This window comes from Pieris napi, chromosome 7 (assembly GCF_905475465.1).
Source record: "Pieris napi chromosome 7, ilPieNapi1.2, whole genome shotgun sequence".
Lineage (NCBI taxonomy): Eukaryota > Metazoa > Arthropoda > Insecta > Lepidoptera > Pieridae > Pieris > Pieris napi.
This window is the reverse complement of record NC_062240.1, coordinates 8,318,154-8,338,772: the sequence shown is the minus strand read 5'-3', so window position 1 is coordinate 8,338,772 and position 20,619 is coordinate 8,318,154. Positions and strand designations below refer to the sequence as shown.

General features: G+C 34.0%; 1 protein-coding gene across 1 annotated transcript; it reads right to left on the bottom strand.

Moving 5' to 3' along the window:
* Positions 1-94: 94 nt before the first annotated feature.
* On the bottom strand, positions 95-18,926 carry LOC125050971 (carboxy-terminal domain RNA polymerase II polypeptide A small phosphatase 1). Its single transcript, XM_047651073.1, has 5 exons — positions 18,718-18,926; positions 18,114-18,424; positions 5,866-6,047; positions 3,918-4,071; positions 95-3,448 (listed from the first exon to the last, which is right to left on the bottom strand). Exons 1-5 carry the CDS (start codon positions 18,788-18,790, stop codon positions 3,290-3,292), a joined length of 879 nt encoding a protein of 292 aa, XP_047507029.1. The 5' UTR covers positions 18,791-18,926; the 3' UTR covers positions 95-3,289.
* Between the last annotated feature and the right edge of the window lie 1,693 nt (positions 18,927-20,619).

Below are 20,619 nucleotides of genomic sequence, written 5' to 3'. Positions count from 1 at the left end.
CATATTGCCTCGTGTTGATGCATTAGCAATTTGCAGTAAACGTATTGAATGAATAAGTACTATATTTGAAACTATTGTTTTTGCATAAATCGAATGCATAATTCACGTAATGGTATAACCGCAATAGGATAAACGAAGTCCCCCATTGTTTGAAGTGAGGCACTTAAATGCGTCGCCATATCAGAGTACACTCGTACACATATCGTATATTAGGACGGCCGATTCGCTATAAGACGCAGTGATATCGGTTAAAAAATTCAAAAAGCACTGAGATGCGACATATAAAACGCGAAGCCATATAAACAACATTTTTTCAATTCTTTCAGTAATGCTCGTTGCTATGTTGTATAACGGTTGTAAGGCTAGATGTAAGGCTAGAACGCACTGGCACCCGGCTAGCTTTGCGCCCAAAGCTACGGTTTCCTAGAAAGCTGTGCGACCGTTTTTTGAAGTGTTATTCCAATTTCGTTCCACAAATTTTGCTTCACCTGAGCTTGTCTGTACTCTTTGGATTTGATATTGTACAAAGCTTCATAATTTTTAACAAAATCAATTAATTGTTCATTATTTTCGCTCGTCCAAGTCATTGCATTAATTAAATATGCGCACCGCTACACTCGAAACACGTTGAACTTCTGTTTATCACCGCTATGACTGCCGTCATGCAAATGACAGCACTGCTATTTGACGTTACGGTGACACTCAACGTTCTCTAGAAAACCTACTCCGATGTTATTTATAGACAACGTATGGGTGACGTCACCCAACGTTACATTACGGTAGTTAGATAACGGCACCGCTTTTCTAGGAACTCGTAGCTTAAGGGATTTCAAAACACGCCGGCCGTGTCAAGAGATATTGAAAAGCGTTGTTTTTAAAAAAGTCACTCTAGGTGACTAACTCAAAAACGCTCTTTCCATCTGCCAGTGACGTCGCCTAAACAAACAGTCTCGTATTGAAACGTATTGCAATACCGAATAATTCTGCATTTTAAGTAATTATCAATTAAACTTTTAGTCACATATTAATTCAAATTTCGGGTGGGTAGACTAAATTTAAGTAGTAATGAAGGGTCTATGTTTCTAATATTTTAATCGACCGCAAATATATTTAAATTTGCTATTTAGATCATATTGTCACACTTTATGATGTAAATAGCAAAAGTACATATATATGATGAAGACTGACATACTACTTAGAGACAAATTTAAAATGCGTGTACGCGTATAATAACGTATACGCATAGATACGACTTTTGTGCTTATTTTTTTTACGTTCGTATTAATCTACGATAAACGTTCACGTATTGGATTAGTGCATCTGAAAAATGCCTTAAGTTCTAAACGCTTTAAGGCAAATAAAAATATGGATTACAGGTCACTGTATATGTTAAAAGGTTACAAACTACACATAGAACCTAGTATAAAGGGTATATACATACACCGTAGTCACTAAATAACAAACATTTACATAAATTAGTAAATGAATCGTCAAAACCGTTCTAAAAACGATAAAATAAAAAAATCTTATTTACATCTACAGAAATATATTGCTCAAACGATAAATCATGATTTGCTAAGCAAAATAAAAATATAATAAATAATTCACGCGACATTTAAGAAAACTGCTGTTTTAAATTTAGTGCCAAATGTGCGTTAATCGAAACACACGTTGCCTAATAATACTGCAAGCACCATCAAATTCACACTTATCAAATCTTACTTAGGGATTATTAGAAATTTCGCCAATCTCTTGGGAATTCGATTCGTGCGTTTCACGACAACCATTAGGATGCTTTATAGAATGATTTTATATATTGTAAAAAGCGAAAACTCGACGTTTATTCTCTCTTATATTGTGTAAAAATATATTTAAACCGTACGGTTCTTTATTTCATGGCATCGAATTCTTATCTAGTTAATACTGTGTTAATATTTTACGTTGTTTACATAAAATGTTAAGCTTTGAAAGGTATAAAATCTATTTAGATAAAAATTTAAAAGGTCTGCCGTCCCACTCTAAGTTACAGTATAGAGAGAGACGGCATCCGTTCTCATTTAAAGAATCTAAGACGTAAATTCACCCGTTCTATGACTTCATGATTTATTCTAACATTAAAACATGACACCGATATTCACATTATTGTCAAGAAAAATATGAAAAAAAGTATTGCGATCACATTAATGCTTTTGTGCAAATCATGACCAACATTACATTATCATAATACCTACATATTATTAATTAAATTGGAATTTTTAGCGCGGAAAATGATCAAAATCCGTTGATTTCAGTGCAAAACACAGTCATTTTACTACGCAGTAAAATAAGTAATAATTCTTACGAGAAAATTCCTTATGATAATGTAATTTTGGTCTTATCTGTGCAAAAATCTTGATACTTGAATTTTAATCTATTGCTTATTTACACAATACAATGTACCGTAAGCTATTAAGATTTTAAATGTTATTTACATGTATGACTTACAATAACAGTCGAATCGTGAAAATTCGTAACATTATTGTATACAGGGTGTCCCAAACACGATTCTTTGATCCGGCTATACGTAAAAGGAAATAAACACGAATTATTACAATGTTTTACACAAATCGATCGTCTGTGGCAATAATTAAATAAATAAAATTCGAGTTAATAAAATAAGTTATATAAAGGTGTGGTACTGGCGTAAATCAAAGTCAAACATATAGTCGTGTTCTATGATATTATTAAAATGTATTGAAACAAAATTATTGCCTTATTACTGCAAAATTATAACCCCGATTTTTGAACACCCTATATACAATGAGGGTGAAACTTACTCATATTTGATCCCAAGCACGATATAAAAAGATAAAATCGATATTCCTACAGCGGGGATTCGTCGCAAGCCGTGAAATCACACCGACCACTTACGTACTAAGAAATACCTAAACTGTAAAATAGGTACAAACAAAGTCCTTACTATCCAGAAGGCAAAATTGGCACTTAAGACGAAGTTCGCTCCTTTGTTAATTATCGTTTGTATGAACGCTATAAACGGCCTGTGCGTCTGTGTGTTGGCTAAATCGCGATCGGTGGGACACGGGTGGTAGACACGCGACTGGTGTATACGTGTTTCCTTCAAGCCTTGGGTTATACGCGTATCGTATTCGCGTACGTGCGATTCGTACGCGTATGCGCACTTCAAGCTTTCGTAACTGTGAAAACACGTTTCTTCGCACTTCGTATCGTCGTAGTTCATACAATCGAGCGTATACGTGCGCACGCACTGCGGGCTCGCACGCACTGTCCGCTACATGGAAGGGGACGCGTTCTGCGTGGGATTGTACGGATGGTTTGAATTGCGGAGCACTGTATAAACACTGTCAACCTTGCTTAATTTCTCGAAAAACGGTATTAAGTCCAATAGTTCTGAATCCGTCATGTCGTCGAACCATGACGCGACAGGTACCTGAAATTAATGGTCACCTTTTCAATCTAATAATAATAATACTTAAATATATAATCCTTCTTCAAATATAATTATGACGACGGTATGATACATAAAAAATACAATTTACTGGTTATAGTAGTTTAGTTTTATTAATTAGTCATAAGTTGACTCACATTTGATGCAAATCACGCGAAATTCATTCACGTCATGCACGGGGCATTACTACTTTTAATTCACAATAATTGTAAAATTGAACTCATTTTAAAGCAGTAAAGTGTACTATATAGATAAATAAGTATATACTTAAATTTAACTTATAAATCAAATCATAAAAAGCACTACCGATTCGTTGCATACCCATACGGCATATTTTATTTATTACAATTTAATTTAATGTTTTAAATCTTTTTTTTTCTTCTACATTAATTTTCGGCTATCAAACCACGAAATACATAATTAAACAAAACACTATTTAATAAAGACTTACAGCGTTATCAGGATGGAATATGTATGAAGCTGGCGAATTGTCGACAATAACGACGCGTCGCAGATCTCTGCCTAAACTGTTCAGGTCTTTCACATAGTTACCTCGGTGAAACACGCAACTGTCGCGAAACAATCGCGCTCGGAATACGCCCCATCTAGAATAACATTGAAACACAAGTCTATAAAATGTACATACAATGACTATTTAAGCCTTAGCTTGTTTAAGCTATCGCGGAATATGCTGAAAAGGAATATTAAGAATATCCATAGCGCTTAATCACCAGCATCGTGAGCACCTCGTGTACATACACTCACTTTCACACCATCACACAACACAGCCGAATTAGGTATTACTTAAGTTAACGATTATCTAGTTGATAAAAGGGCCTGGGACTAGTGCTAGACAGGCTACTTCTAATTAATTTACGATATTTGTTTTAAAATAAGTGTTGTTTGATGATTTGCTATTTTAAAAGAGTACCGAGAGTTTTTTACTCCGGCTTTTTCTCTCGGCCTACACCCTCTGTCGTCTTTGCCGATGAGTAGGGATACCTACAAATTCAAATTTAATGACGTGGAATAAGTGATACATGTATCTTATGTTCCATAATAAACATATTTTATTTATTTAAATGTATTCAATAGTTTTTATTGATACATATTTTCACTTCGTAAATGCTTGAAGTATATATTATGTATTCCATCTAGACAGTTGTTTTAGTAAAACAGTTTTGGTCCATTTTTTCTTTAGAAAATGCCTGACAACTTTTTATATAAAAAATAATCTGTCTCGTAGCTATAACGATAAGTAGTTTTGAATTCCATTAACCCAACCGTAACACTTACATCACACATTTTATTAATCATTATTTTAAGTAATTATTTTTTTCTAAACAGAAAAATTCTCACGAGATGACCATTATTTTGTTTAAACATTAGACACATAAATCGCCAAGCCTCTATGACAAAACGTTCCAATTATGACACCCCACCTACAATTTACCAATTTGCCGTGTGCAATAAATTGGGGAATGACTATTTCACGTCAAAGCCCGACCATTAAGGCCCCTTGAACCCGCATTGTGCGACCCTTTTAGCACCTCTTTCAAAAATTATTCCTATGCTGTTTGTTTTGCTTTAAATGCGATGAAAAGAATGGGCTGTCTGACTCTCAAGTTTCGCTTTTGTCTGGCGCAGGTGGTTGTGCCTTAGACTTCGATAAGTTAAACGGAAAGCGCGTTTCACTCTTTTTTTGCAAGTATGGGCTTCTGTATTTTTCGAACTCTAAATGTATTGAAAAATAACTCATCTTAAAACAAAGTAAAATCTGTTTTCCGCGAAACATAGCCTATTTTTTTTATTAAAAGCAATAAATTGCCATGTCTAGTAGGAAGAATAATAAATCTGCAAAAACTTTGTTTCAGATCACTGTACACTCTTGAACATGTCTGTGATCACGGAGAAGTGAGCACAAACAGTGGCGTAAAAAATAATTCATTATAGTTTTCCTTGACAAACGACATTATTAAATATTTTTGTTTTTTTAAAGACAATCCACACCAATTGACCTAGTCTCATGCTAAGCTGGTGAAGCTTGTGTTATGGCCTATGGGTAGGTACTAGGCAACGGATATACATACATATTATAGATAGATAGACATATAAATACATATTTAAACACCCAAGACCTAAGCACAACACCAAATGCTCATCACATCGATGTCACAGCTAATGCTAAATGCGCATATAGAAATTCCATTGGTGCACAGCCGGGGATCGAACCTACGACCTCAGGGTTGAAAGTTGCACGCTGAAGTCACTAGGCCAACACTGCTCAATACAATGACAATATAGTTTTTTTTTAATATTTAAAGAAAATTGTCCACTTATTTATAGTACAGAATAGTTTTGCCTATAGTCTATTTTAAGATTTCTTCTATATTTCTTACCTATCAAGAAGATCAGCGACAGGATCCGCGTATTTAGCCAACGATGCGGTGAAAAGCACACATTCATACAACTCCCCACAGCGCCGCAGAAATTCGTCAACGTGCGGCCTCTTAAGCACATACACTTGATGAACCGCGCCGTCTATTTCCACTGGTACCACAAAGTCTGCGTTATTTATTGGCTGAAAAGATATGAAAAATATAATAAAACTTTCTAATAAAAATTTAAGCTTGTTTATAGAAACAAAAAAAAATGTTCAATACCTAACAGTTGTGTTTTAAGTTTCTTAATCTGTTCCTTGATCGATGTTATTCATATGTACCTACCCTTTTTGCCTTACAATCAATCAAATCAAAAACAATTGAAAGTGGTTTAAGAAAAAAAAGGAGGATCTTAAATTACATGGTCGATCATGTCAATTCATACGGTTAACGTATACAAAAAAAATACTAGAATAAATTCATAGTTCAAATATTTTTTAAAGTAGAGTCTGTCGAAAGGAGAACCGTTGTGAAATATGATTTCGCCGCAGCTAAATTAAATTTTTGACATATTGACATGGATTGGTTACGTCATCATGGTTCGACAGTAATCTTGATAATTAAAATGGACGCGTAGCAAATAAGAACTGTATTAGCTCGTATGATCGCCAAGTCTGTTCTCTTTAGAAATCTTAAGTTTAGATGTTAATCCAAAATAATATCAGAGTCTATTGGTACGGCTAAATATCGGCTTGCTGTAATCTTAGGAGAAAAATTGGGGAAATATTCTACTAAAATAATATCATTACATAATCATTTGTCTAATAAAATCAAAGTCGTGCCTATTAAGCAATTTAAATTCTATAACATAGGACCACCAAGGTAATAAAGTATACACCAGTTAAAGAAACATGAGTAATACTTACTCAAGTTTCTGTCATATAAATGCTTAATAAGGCAAAACAAATTCCGAAATAGCTTACAAAGGTTATTTATATTATTGTTCAGGAATTCAGTTATCGCTGTATTTCGACCATAAGGCGATTTTATCATAATTCGTGGTTGTTTATTTTAACGGTTATGTCGCTGTAATAGTTTATGTACTGGCACGTGATATTTGTTATTTTAATTTACAGGTTAACCTCAACCTCGTCATACACAGTATACAATTTTTTTTTGTTTTTTTAAATTTAATCTTAAACATTACTGGCCTTATTAAAAACATAGACTAAAGATATTTATGATGATACACATTTTTTTGTTATAGCTATACCCGCCAATCAACCCGAGCTGAGCTGTCAAGGCCCTACAGACTAAATTTTTACGTGATAAAAATCATTATTAAAATGACGACTGAAAATGGTTACAAACCGGGCCTTCTTTAGTCCACATCTTATATTAAAGCCGTAAGGAATTATGACAATTGTCATAGTACATGCGAACACACATTAGCAGAAAGGTGGTCATATTGGTCAAGGCATGTGGTCAAGCGGTTTCCGGCCGTAATAATAATTTTCAGAACATGCTATGAGGTTTATTCATTAAATTAGTGTGGTTTATAATTTTTGTTTTAGCCTTGTACATGTGTATTCTTTAATATAGATATATATGTTATTTATTTAACAGTTTATTGATAATACACAGATTTTTTGTTTAAAGATAATGTTACAAAAGAATAAGATTTGTTTACAATTTTTAAAATATATATATAGCCAAAAGGGATTACAACATATATGCGAAGAACATTATGAATTAACAAAGATTTACTGACTTAAAATATACTGACTTCTCAGTATGTTAACACGTAACGTAAAAATAGTAGTTCTATATTAAATCAGTTTAATATTATACCACTAAAGGCATCCTCAATACAATAGTTATCACGCTTGCTATCTTGGCATCTAGCCATCTGTCGAGATTAGATCAATCAGAATGAGGAGCAGCCGTCTGAACCAAAAATCCATTCCACACGTGCACTGAATTGTGAGAATGAGAGAATATGGCAGACTCCGTGCCATCATATGTAAAGCTGTAAGTCCCACTGACTGCGAGGCAATATGTTGCGCCCGCAACAGGACGTGCTGACTGCTGACTGATATTCAGTAACAAAACTTAGAGAGAACTATGTCACGTATGTCAAAATCCAATGATTATTGAAGGCTGACCTCAGCGCTAAATTTCGTATCTGAGTTATTGTAATAGAATAGAAACATTTTGTATGGAATACTTAAGAAGCGCTGTGTGGGCGAATTCAGAATTAAACGGAAGCACGAACATGTATTGTTCAAATTGTAAACTATACAAATTACATGGAAAATTTGGCGTTCGAGTATATTGAATGTATTGAATTGAATCAACTTAATTTTACAATGGTTTGGACTAACCGTTAAATTCAGAGACAAGATTGAGCGCAATATCCGTCCTTGAATCTTATTTCCCTAGAGTATGACTTATTTATATTGTATTGCAAAAAAATTTACAAGAATATTATGTAAAGACAGTTTTAGCAAACTTTGAAAACATCGAACGTTAAATAATCGTAATAATAAACAACTTTAAATATATATAAGTCATGTTTATTTATAACATATTAATTAAACGGAACATTGCAAGCGCGAGTCGGAGTTTATTGTTTTAATAAACGCACTGTCTGAGACTACAGACGTAAGATTATGACTGTCAAAACATTGTAACTGGCCATTTATAGATTTCAATATTACAAACATACAAACGAGTACTGAATAAATTTGATCATGTAGTATTACTGTTTAAACTTTTAAACAGTCTTGAAAGAAAGATATATTAACACAGGTAAGCGATTTGAAAATGTAAGACGATATGTTAGCTCATGTCGTTTAATTGTGATTGATCTAAACAGAGTCATTGCGTCTCGTGTCTGTAATTTAATTAGACTAACTTCTCACATCTTAATATATATCAATTACGTGTCACGTTGTTTGTCCGCTATGGACTCCGAAACTACCGAACCGATATCAATCAAATTTGCACACCGTGTGCAGTTTAATCAAACTTAAAAGATAGGATAGGTTACATCTCAATTTATACCCGCAATATTATTTTATTGCAAAATATTTGTTTATTATTTGATAGTCACAATTCTAACAGATGGCGCTGTGTTGAAAGTACCAACGTTTCACATAAGCTACAATTTAATGGCATAACAACCAATAAAGCATGGTGGTCCCCATGACTGGTGTTCTCCTAGCGTTTCCCTTGAACAGTTTACTACTATGTAATATAACAAAAACCTTAGCCACAGCAACGCTTGGCCGGACTGCTAGTTTAATAGATAAATTAAAGAGTTTTTGTGTATTCTATACGTTAATGTTTGGCAATATATTGTAAAATGTCTTACCAACTTGTCGTCTTAACAGTGATATTTTTATATAATATACATTTATTTCAAAAAAATCATAAACATGTCTGTGATACAATGAAACGTCGATTCATAGAACCTTTACAATTTCTAGGCACGTTTCGCGTTTCCATACAAAAAGGGAAACAATAGGACATACAAATATCCTCCTACAGTTGCATAGTAAAAAGTATCTGCTTTTTTTACATAGGTAACTAGAGCTCTGGGGCAGATTTAATGCTGCATTGCGTTTTATTACTATCATAAGACGCACATTGGCGTGACAATTTTTTTTTTTTTATGTTGTACCCAAACATTAATATAAATGTAATATAAAAAAAAAATATAGAACGGGGGCAAACGGGCAGGAGGCTTACTTGATGATACCGCGGCCCATGGACCACACTGACAGAAGAAGAAAAGCCTTTTAAAAATTGGTACTTTATTCGAGAAAATATCTTGCATAAAGTTCCTGGACAAATTAATTACAAAAACAACCCTATATAGCAATAAGATACTTAGCGAACGCACTAAGTAGCTTTGTTACTCGATAAAATTAATTTTAATATATTAGTCAACTCACATAACGAAGGTTTGTGTGGTCAGGATCGGATGTCGGGATGGAATGTTCAATGTGGTAACAATAATAATCTCATCAATATACATGCAATAATTATTTATCCAGATGGTAAGTATATATTTTTGCAATATAACAAAAAAACAGTGCCGCTACAACCTTTAAGGTCTGGGCCTATGATTTCTGTTGTTTCCTGATCATTTATTTCCAATAGGCAAGTAAGTCAGCCTGTACTTAACACACCGTCGAGTTTTTGGGTCTAAGATTTCCCCATGACGTTTTCCTTCACCGTACGAGCCAGTGTTAAATGCATACATAGACAGAAAGTTTATTTGTAGCCGGAGTTCAAACCTACGACCTACGGATGAGTGTCACACGCTGCAGCCACTCGGCTAACACTGCCATGGTATATGACAAATGATGATACTAAAAATGCCTTCAAATGTGATTACAGAGATTCTGATTATTATTCAACTAGCCGTTTCCTGCCCGCTTTGCTGGGCGAATTAAAATAGGAAATAAATAAAATGTTGTTTCATTATTATTATTTTATTCATATTTTTCTTTTTAATTTTCCGCTAAGAAAATTGAAAATTTTCGAAAATCGAGTTTTTAACGTTTTGAGGTTCTAGGAAGCCTCCCCGACTGTTTCCGCGGTGAAGTCCGTATGTATAAATTTTCATAAAAGTAAAACAGCAATAAAAAATGAAGGAACGTTGGAATTTTAAAAATAAATAGCCATAAACCATCTAGCAAAAATTTCGCATCGAATGGCAGTATTTTCATACGACCATTTTTCTTATATATATATATATATATATATATATATATATATATATATATATATATATAAAGATATATTCCCGCGCCTAGACCGAAACAGATTCGTAGTAATAAAAGTTTAGTTATTTCTTATGAATAAAGGGACAAATATTTCAACATGGAATGCCAACTACATTATCTATACTAAGCATCTCGGTTATTATAATAACACAATTGTCACGGTAAAGCAATTAATAATATCAGTTTTCCTTATCCTCCATCGTTTGTTCGTATAAACTGACTCAAAGATAATTAACATTAGAGCTGATTTACACAGGGTCAGTAACTGACTACAAATTCGAGGCAAGTCAGTGCTGACCCGAAAAAAACCCTGTGTAAACTGATTTGAAGTCAGTACAGTGGCTTGAAGTCAGCGCTGACTTGAATATTCGGACACGAATATTTTAAAGTCAGTTGGCGCCCCCCGCCACCCGCGCACCCCCGCGCCAGCCAAATAAACCCCGTGTAAACAGACAAGTCAGTGCGTGGTTAGTCACTGCCGCTGCGTTGTAGAGTGACCACGTTTTTTTCGCTGGCGATAAAAATGAAGTTTAGCGAAGACGAAACCATAACATTGGTGTAATTATATGGCCAGTTTGTACTCCGCAGGATCTTCAAATCGCAATTGCTTCGGCAACAAAGCAGAGCCACCAGTTTCGTTTCTATCGTCAATCCATTTTCTTACCCATTCTTGTTTATTTTTTGTTTACTTATTTTCTACCATTTCTATTAACTCATTCAACAGCAAAATTGATAAATTTTTCAACAAATAATTAAATCGTCGTTTCAGTTGTTTTCGCGAATTCATTTTTCTCACTGACTTCACACACGTGTGCTCATCGTGAGAAACGCACCACTACTACTTACTTCGTGTAAACAGTTAAAGTCAGTCGCGGCGCCGACTTTGGCGCTGCGACTGACTTGTCTACTTACCCTGTGTAAATCAGCCATTAGAGCTGATTTACACAGGGTCAGTAACTGACTACAAATTCGAGGCAAGTCAGTGCTGACCCGAAAAAACCCTGTGTAAACTGATTTGAAGTCAGTACAGTGACTTGAAGTCAGCGCTGACTTGAATATTCGGACACGAATATTTTAAAGTCAATTGGCGCCCCCCGCCACCCGCGCACCCCCACGCCAGCCAAATAAACCCCGTGTAAACAGACAAGTCAGTGCGTGGTTAGTCACTGCCGCTGCGTTGTAGAGTGACCACGTTTTTTTCGCTGGCGATAAAAAATTAAGCTTAGCGAAGACGAAACCTTAAAATTGGTGCAATTATATGGCGAAAACGAGTGCCTTTGGGATATTAAATCCCTAAATTACCGCAATAAAGAAATGCGGTCAACAGCGTTGCAAAATATGGCTCAACAAATGCAAATCGAAGGGCTCACTTCTACTGAAGTAAAAAATAAAATTAAAGCCATAAGGGCTACATATTATTTAGAGCTCGACAAGATACAAAAATCCACCAGATCTGGCGCTAGTGGGAACGTATATGTGCCAAAAGTCAAGTGGTTTCAAGAACTGGACGGCTTTATAAAAAATGCTATTGTAAATAAATAAATAAATTTTTCAACAAATAATTAAATCGTCGTTTCAGTTGTTTTCGCGAATTCATTTTTCCCACTGACTTCACAAACGTGTGCTCATCGTGAGAAACGCACCACTACTACTTACTTCATGTAAACAGTTAAAGTCAGTCGCGGCGCCGACATTGGCGCTGCGACTGACTTGTCTACTTACCCTGTGTAAATCAGCCATTAAAGTCAGTCGCGGCGCCGACTTTGGCGCTGCGACTGACTTGTCTACTTACCCTGTGTAAATCAGCCATTACTCTATAAGTAGCACAGCTATGTATTGAAAGTTTTCTCTTTAAACTGACTGTCTTTAAAAAAAAAAGGGTGCGTGTACTTATGTAGGCGCGTAAGAAGTTATACTTCTTTGGCATTATTAAAAATAGTTTTTGATTCCATGCAAATAATTAATTACAATTAAATAATCAAAGACTGGAAAAGGAGTCATTATAGTCAATAAAGTTCAGTTTACATTTGAAAAATTAAATAAATATTTATTACTATTCTTACATTAAGTGAAACATAAATTCTATTATTATTCGAATGTTGTTTTTAAATTATGTCCAATGCCGTAGCATCTTCCGTGGGCAACTTCATTCTGTTAATTTTGTGTCACGGTGCGCGCGCATCGTAAAATTTCACTCTCATCAATTTTTCATAACGCGCCTAAAGAAGTATAACTTCAAAAATCTATATGAGATTTGACATTTCTGAATATTACAATGTCTAATACCTCTTAATCATGTTTTTAAGATATTTTCAAATACAAAATATCCTAAATATATTTTGTACCCTTAAAATAGTACAAAGCTTCTTTGGTGTAGCTTATATCATCAACTGATGTATAGTCAAAATATCTATGGACACTCCACAAGGTCACACATAACGTGTTTTCTTGCGTTTGCTGATCGATTTGGCTCCTGAAGCAAAGGAAAAGGAAATGTGGGCTGCAGTAAAAGCCATAAAGCATTTGTTTGTAATATAAACATTACATAATCGCTAATTTCTAGAGCTAGAAGACCGGCAGTAGCTCTAGACAGAAGATGAGTAGATGCTTCCAATGGGAAGTCACTCCACATGACAGCACCACAGAAAAAATTTGCTCATAGCCTTGGGGCTGATTGCAAATAACCGCAAAAAAAAAAAAAAATTATCGAAAATTTGATGTTAAACTAGTAAAATTATTTCATAATATATACTCGATCTGATCGTAGTCTTACAAAAACTCAAGGTTAATTACTGTGTAAACTAGTATGATTTCATGAAATGTATTGCATTAAAACCTTAAATATTATCTTAAATAATACGGTTTATTGTTCCTAAGTTAACAATAAAAGCTGAGGTGATAAATCAAAGATGTATGGTATGTTCAGTATTTAGCGGTGTCTAAAGATTAACTGAAGTTTTCTAAATTTATGTTAGAAGTCTGAAATATATAGTAGTAACATAAAACATGCTTTTGAATCGCAAACAGTGTTGCTATTGAGAGATCTTAATATATATAAATTACGCGTCACGTTGTTTGTCCGCTATGGACTCCTAAACTACTTAACCGATTTCAATCAAATTTGCACACCGTGTGCAATTCTTTTGTAAAACGTTACGATGCGGGGCGGGGATTGAATTACGCGTTATTGTCAATATTATTTTCGACTTTCCAGTACTTTACAACGCATAATGATAATTCTTAGGTATAATACGTATAGTCACGAAACGTTTTACTATTGGGTACAGAAAAACGTTACGGCACGTTATAAGGAGGAGGAGGGGGGGGGGTGTCAAAAATTGCGTGACGTAATACTTGAACGCTCCCTTATACAGCCCCTGTAAAAGCCTTCTATATTATTTTTCATTTGTATATTTTTTAAATAGCTCTGATATTCTTACTTTAACAAATGATCAAATGTATAGCTAGTGCCAGCTCCTGACCTTTAACTTTGAAACTAAAGGAAACTTGAGAAGACTATCTAATCTGATCTTCTGATCTTCACGATAACTCTTTCATTTATCCTCTTTGACCGTAACGCTTGTATATCGGCTTATTCATGATAAGCAACAACTTTGTAATCTTAAGATAAAATACCGACAAAAAATTAGCTTTGCAAATGTTTGCAGTTTACGCTCGAGTTCTATTAACCCAGTCATTGGTAGAATCAGGGGTGGATCTACTTAAGGGCTTTTTGGGCTGCAGCCCAGTGCCCCGTGGATACAAAGGGCCCCCAGTACCCACTAAAAACAATAGGCGAAATTTAAAAAAAAACAGAACATGGAACAGGGAGTTCCCCGTTTCTTGTTTTCGGTGGGTTTATTTTTTAGCGTGTGCGTCTATCACGGGGACTTCCCCGTCATAGCCCAGAGACCTACGAATTCACCATCCGCCCATGGGTAAAAGACATATATTGGTGTATAGTACATCACTGTTATTTATTTATATTCAACATTATCGTAGCTTTGATTTATATATTGGATATCGGTGATAGATAGTCCAAATCCTCGACTATATTGTCATTATTTTCCGTATGAATTTTGCTCCTTTAAGAATGCATCTTAATGCTACGAGGACTAGCCGATAAAGCAGAACACGATTCCCTAGCTGTTTATTCTACCGTATTTAAACATTGCTATTTAAATAGTTCAACAAAAATAGCGTCCCACATCTCGAAATACTCGGTTAATGAAGCAACGGCCAGTTCCGCGATACGTAGCCTAATGCTCCAATAATTGATTCTTTGTTCTCTACTCACGTTGAGTTTTTATAATTTAAAGTATTACACTAAAATCTAGCAAAGCGTCTTGGATAATTTAAGATGGTAAAGCTGTAAAGTTCCAAAATAAAAATAATTAATGCCACGAAATTTCATAATTTGTACACTGTACAGTCCTTAACCATATGTTGTATTAAAAATTTGTATCTACCATATATATGTTCAAATAACAGGGCAGTGATCAGGTAAACATATGCAATCGCTTTTATAATAATATTTATGAAAAACGGGGTAGTTTACAATATATATTTGGATTACCAAATATGTATGTATAATTTAATATCTTTATATAATATATAATCTTACTCTACGTGCGTATATCACTAAACTCCTCTTAAACGGCTGGACCGATTTAAATGAATTTTTTTGAATGCGTTTGGGTGGCGCCCTGGACGCTTTAAATTTACAAATCAGCCCGGCAGGTAGCGCTGAAGTCGGTACTTTAATACTTTGTTTAATATCCTAATCTCTTAAAATATCATGCAGGCTAACATCTGTCGGGTCCGCTAGTATGTTATATAAATTAGAGACACCGATCTATCGCTATTAAAATATATGCACTATATAAGTGAAGTACTAAAAATGATGAAAATGCCTATTTTACTGTTTATTTCCCCTAAGCAGGCAAGTTTTCAGCAATTTGTTATTTGCCTCAGAAAATTACCCTTGATAATCACGTGTTTTTATAAGCTACATATTTGTGTTCCGCTGCAATGCTAAAAAGACAACCTTGACACGCAAGGTACTAATTCCTTGTATATTGTGTATCGACTCGTTTTGGAGTGGTTAATTGGGATTCTTATGTATTTATTAACTTCAAATAATGCCTCACGTCTAAGATTAGGTCCTTTGAACCTCAGAGCAGGCAATTCACTAGCTCACTGTCAAATTAAAACACACGGCGTACTTTCAGCCTGCATATTTCAAACAACTGACTAAAACGCACAAGGGATAGACGAAATTAACGATCGTTTTACATACATTCTTAAATTTCCGTATTTTATAGTCAAATAGCGAAGTAACATAATACAAAACTGTTACTTGGTGTACTATTATAATCGCAAACAAATGGTCGGTGATCATAATATAGAGACGGCTTTCTTAACCCAATATTTTACAACATTATTTGGAAATAAACTATTATGTAAATAAGCTATTGTGTAATATATTATAGTATGGAAATTAGTACAACAACCAATTAAGGAAAATTTAATCCGTCTTGTAACCGCCCACGCGAGAATTCACCATGTATTTTTAGTAAAAGAGGCCAGCTTTAACAAAAGAGGCAAAAACAAATAAAACCTAAATACCTGTTATTTTAGTTTCTACATTAAAAATAGTAGTAATGGCAACGGGGCGTCGAAATGCGTTGTTACATACAAAAATTTACTGCAAACTTCTATTTTTCTTCTTATTTTGAAAATAGAACGCGGTCGTAAATAAGGCACTATAATAGTAGATTACTTTTCGCTTAAAAGAAATTATTCAACCAAAATTTGGTTTTAGGTTGATGGAGTAGCGATTTATAAGGATCGGAATACCCGGTAACTTCAATATGGGTTTTGATTTTGATATTGAGTTTTCGTGCAACGTTATTTCAACTTGCGTCATTATCAATACATCGACACTGAAATTGGGTTACGTCGTTGGATGAAGTCATTATTGGAAAGGACAAGTAAGAAATAGCGGTTTTACAGAGTAATTTTGCATCACCATTCAACAAACACTGATTATAGCCTAATTAACACAATATTGGATCAAAACGATTGTCAATTATTATTAACCCTACAAGGCTCGAGTCTATTTCCATGAGTGTCAGAGTTCATCGCACACCCCCTGCTCATGTTACAAATAGCAATTAGTTCACCTTTATAAACTAGAATGGAAGCTTAATCATTATAAACTTTATCTATTACAATTGCTTCCGATCAGAGATATTTCATTAGTGAGCTTTACTTTACTTTAAGGACTTGGGATCAATTTCTAGCAAAACAAAATTCCAAATTCAAATTAACAAAATTATTAATTTGAATGAATATTTTCAACAATTAACATCACACAGCAGCCAACTTTATAATATAAACTGATTTATTCCCTAATAAAAATTTATTATTGACATTGAATGTTTATCTGTTATTTCCTGCAAATTAAATATTATCACTTAATAATCTACATTTTATATCAATGCCATCATTAAACCAGGTGATAATTATCAAATATGCACATGCAATTGATACTACTATTCAAATTATGTAATTTCTGTCACAATTATAACATTTGATGAAAATGTTAAGATGCTTCAATAAAATTTATATGACTTATATGAGCCCAATACAAAAAGCCTTGAAACTTTATAATATTTTCATACAAAAACATATTATATGAATTTCCACAGTCAACACACATATTATAAAATAAAGTCCTAATCAACAGCAGTCAGGAGGGGTTGTTAGTAAAACAATAAAATTTTAACCATAAACTAACAATACTATGTTTTTACTAGCTAAACTTGACACCAACAAGTCTAAAGAAAATGCTTGGGATATCTAAAACACGCCAAATGGCACTAAACATGATGGTTTTCATAGTTCTTCTTTACAGTTATATCTGTGCAATAGAGATAACAAGTTGAAAATTATAATAATTGCTTGTAACTCAATTTATAATAGCCTAACTAATTAATTGCATATCCAATATTTGCAAATAGTATGTAACCTTAAACTAGAATACATCTTAAGGCCGAAAATGAAATATCTATAAGGTAATATTAATAAATACCTAAGCAAATAGCCAAAAAGTTGAACTTACAGGAAACAACTATACTGTCAGGTGTAGCCATTAAATGGTTAGAATTTAGGACATGTTTATATTTTAACATGACTTGTTTTTAAATGTAATATTTTCAGAGAAAAAGAGTCAGGTCAGTCAGTCATTATAATCGTAACCATCATCTGTATCTTACAAATGCACATTATTATATTTATAACAACAAAACTACGAAAATCACTTGTGACATTGACTGATTCATGATAAATTGATAAACAAAATTAAGATAAGGCACAATCATATACATTTACTGCATTTGTTTGATAATGAGCAGGTATTCATTGTAAGATAAATTCATTAAAACATTTTTGTTATCTGCAACTTACCTTAAAAGAACTGTGGACTAATGTTTCGTCAAGATCTATCACCATACATTTTTTGTGCATGTCCTGATGTCTCACAGGTGGAAGTAACGGTCTCGGTGCATGGTCTGACATAACAAGGAGTGGAGGGGAAGCCCTGCCATCAATACTATTTGTGCCATTTCCACTAGGTGGGCCCTTTCCTCGACCACCACGCCAACAACACAATAACGATCGGAGGAATCCACCCGTACCACTTGACTTCTTCGTCCCAATAGGAGTGGAACCTGATACTGGTGTTCCATCTCCCTCATGCTGCCCGTCAGTAGTAGCTCCTAAAAAAACCATTATTCGTTAGCACTAACACTACACACGCGGAAGTTAAATCCTCTAATCCGTGTGGGATTAGTATGAGACAAGTCCTCAAGGTTGCAGTTACTGTTGTCGAAACAGCTCTGTTGTTTACATCGGATTCCAATCACAAGTTGTATCCGTTGAAGTCTTTAATAATGCACGATTCTTGGAGAACAATCACGATACATTAATCCACGCACAAACAATCGCGCAGAGGTAACATTATACTCTCCAAACTGATGGCAGTAGGTAACAGGTGTAGCTTCAGGTTTACCTCTTTCAGATCCATAGTTGTTTAACTGCTCGTCATCCCGTGACACCTGAGTTATTATGGACGTAGCGTCCATTTAAACATTTGTTATGGGCCCTAATAAAATTAGCAAATAAGCTTTTTAAAAATTTTAAAACCATAAAACTTTTTATTATCACCCTTCTATCTTACAAAATGGCAGGCAGAGTCTGGGCTAATATGAACTTCTAGTATAGCCAACGTAATGACAAAATATTTGGTATCTCATTCCGAACTGCAAATTTTTTAAGTGCTAGAACGAGAAAGCAATATTCCCAGATTTCGTTTTTATCATTGTCAAACTAAAAATAGTTTTGATGTTACCAGATTCAATAAATAAGTTGTAATGTTGCCATAAATTGACATACGTTTAAAGAGGATAATAGATCAAAGTAATCATTTAATTTGGTTCTATAACGCTAGTGAAACTTGAGGTCATAACATAGCATCTCATACAGCATTATCTATTAGCGAAGCAAGAATTGTGGAAATACCAAGAGAGCCACACCTCATTATAACAAGTTTTATCTAATACTTCTTGGAACTCACAGTTGAAAAATCTTTCTTTATTAGGTGCTTAAACATACGTCTTTCTCATCTTTTTTAAAATACTTCATAGTATTTTAAATATGATATGTGTTCTACGTGTATTTTGTACAACAATATTTTAACGTGTGTATAGAAACGTTTGTTAGGTATACGAGTATAACAGATTTTAGTAATTAAAAGCTTAAATCTTACTACTTATAGTTTAAGTAAATATGTTTATAAAACCATGATATACAATATTATCAAAGTAATAACCATTAGATCGTTTGGGTATAACTTTTGGTAGAATAATGTATCTGAAAATTTCCTACTCAATCAATTAAAAATGATATGATGGGAGACAAAACATACGAGAGGCTTGAGACAAAATGACTTTTTGACAGGCGTGGCCCACTAACGCCAAACGAATTTTTATAAAAATGGTCACTTGACTAAGCTTGAGATAATGTCATTCTTATACAAATTCCTTTAGTAAAAAAGGGTTACGCGGTCACGTCTTGTTAGTCTCTAGCTTCAGGTTACATGTTGTTGTGTTGAAACACATGAAACCATTTTTCTATAGGGATAGCAGATTACGCTTGTATAAAAGTATATAATATGTCTAGAGCCCTCAAATCCATGGTGACGATTTCCAAAGTTGAGATGTAGATAACTGATTATCAGTCTATGATTAATATGGCTGTAGTGTGTTTTCCTAGTCTCGGGACTCGGCAATTTAATCTTTGTAACAGTGAAAAACATGAGGTTTTCCCCCCAAATTTAGAGGAAACCAAGTTTTCCAGGAAGTTTTTTAAGAGATACATTTATTTAGGGGGTTTTATGGGAGGTAATTTATTGAAGAAAAAGATTTCTAACGTGATAACGTCTTATCATTTTGTTTGGCTTGTGACGACTTAACCTTCTTTCCACTCCATTCTCCACTAAACTATTTTGTCAACTGTTTATAAAGTGACGTGAAAAGCTAATGTAAATTCATTGTTTATAACCGCAATTGCAGAAAAAAGGTAATTAATTCTTGCTTAAAATGCAAATTTGATTAGCGATTTAATCTCTTATATTGTATTTGTTCTTTGATTATTAAAAAAATATTTGAATTAACGTGTTAAAATATTAATTTGTCGAAAACATTGTTATTTTCAATAAACTTCTTCTTTGTATTTTATACAAAATACGATTAAATCCAGTTGGCACCCAGCTTCAAACAAAGATTTTCATTTATTTGAACATCCTTCAAACAACCGCCACCGAACTTAACTCGTCGCTCTAACTTAAATATCAAAAAGCTACAATATTCCAAGATAGAAATAACAGCTCAACGCTTAGAAGAGTAAAAAAATA

Excerpts from the sequence above, each read along its gene's own strand:
- LOC125050971 (XM_047651073.1), bottom strand. The coding sequence starts at position 18,790 with ATGGACGCTACGTCCATAATAACTCAGGTGTCACGGGATGACGAGCAG. Across the intron at positions 6,048-18,113 it reads TAGTCCACAGTTCTTTTAAG|CCAATAAATAACGCAGACTT; the intron begins GTAAGTTGCAGA and ends ATATCTTTTCAG. Across the intron at positions 4,072-5,865 it reads GTCGCTGATCTTCTTGATAG|ATGGGGCGTATTCCGAGCGC; the intron begins GTAAGAAATATA and ends ATGTTATTCTAG.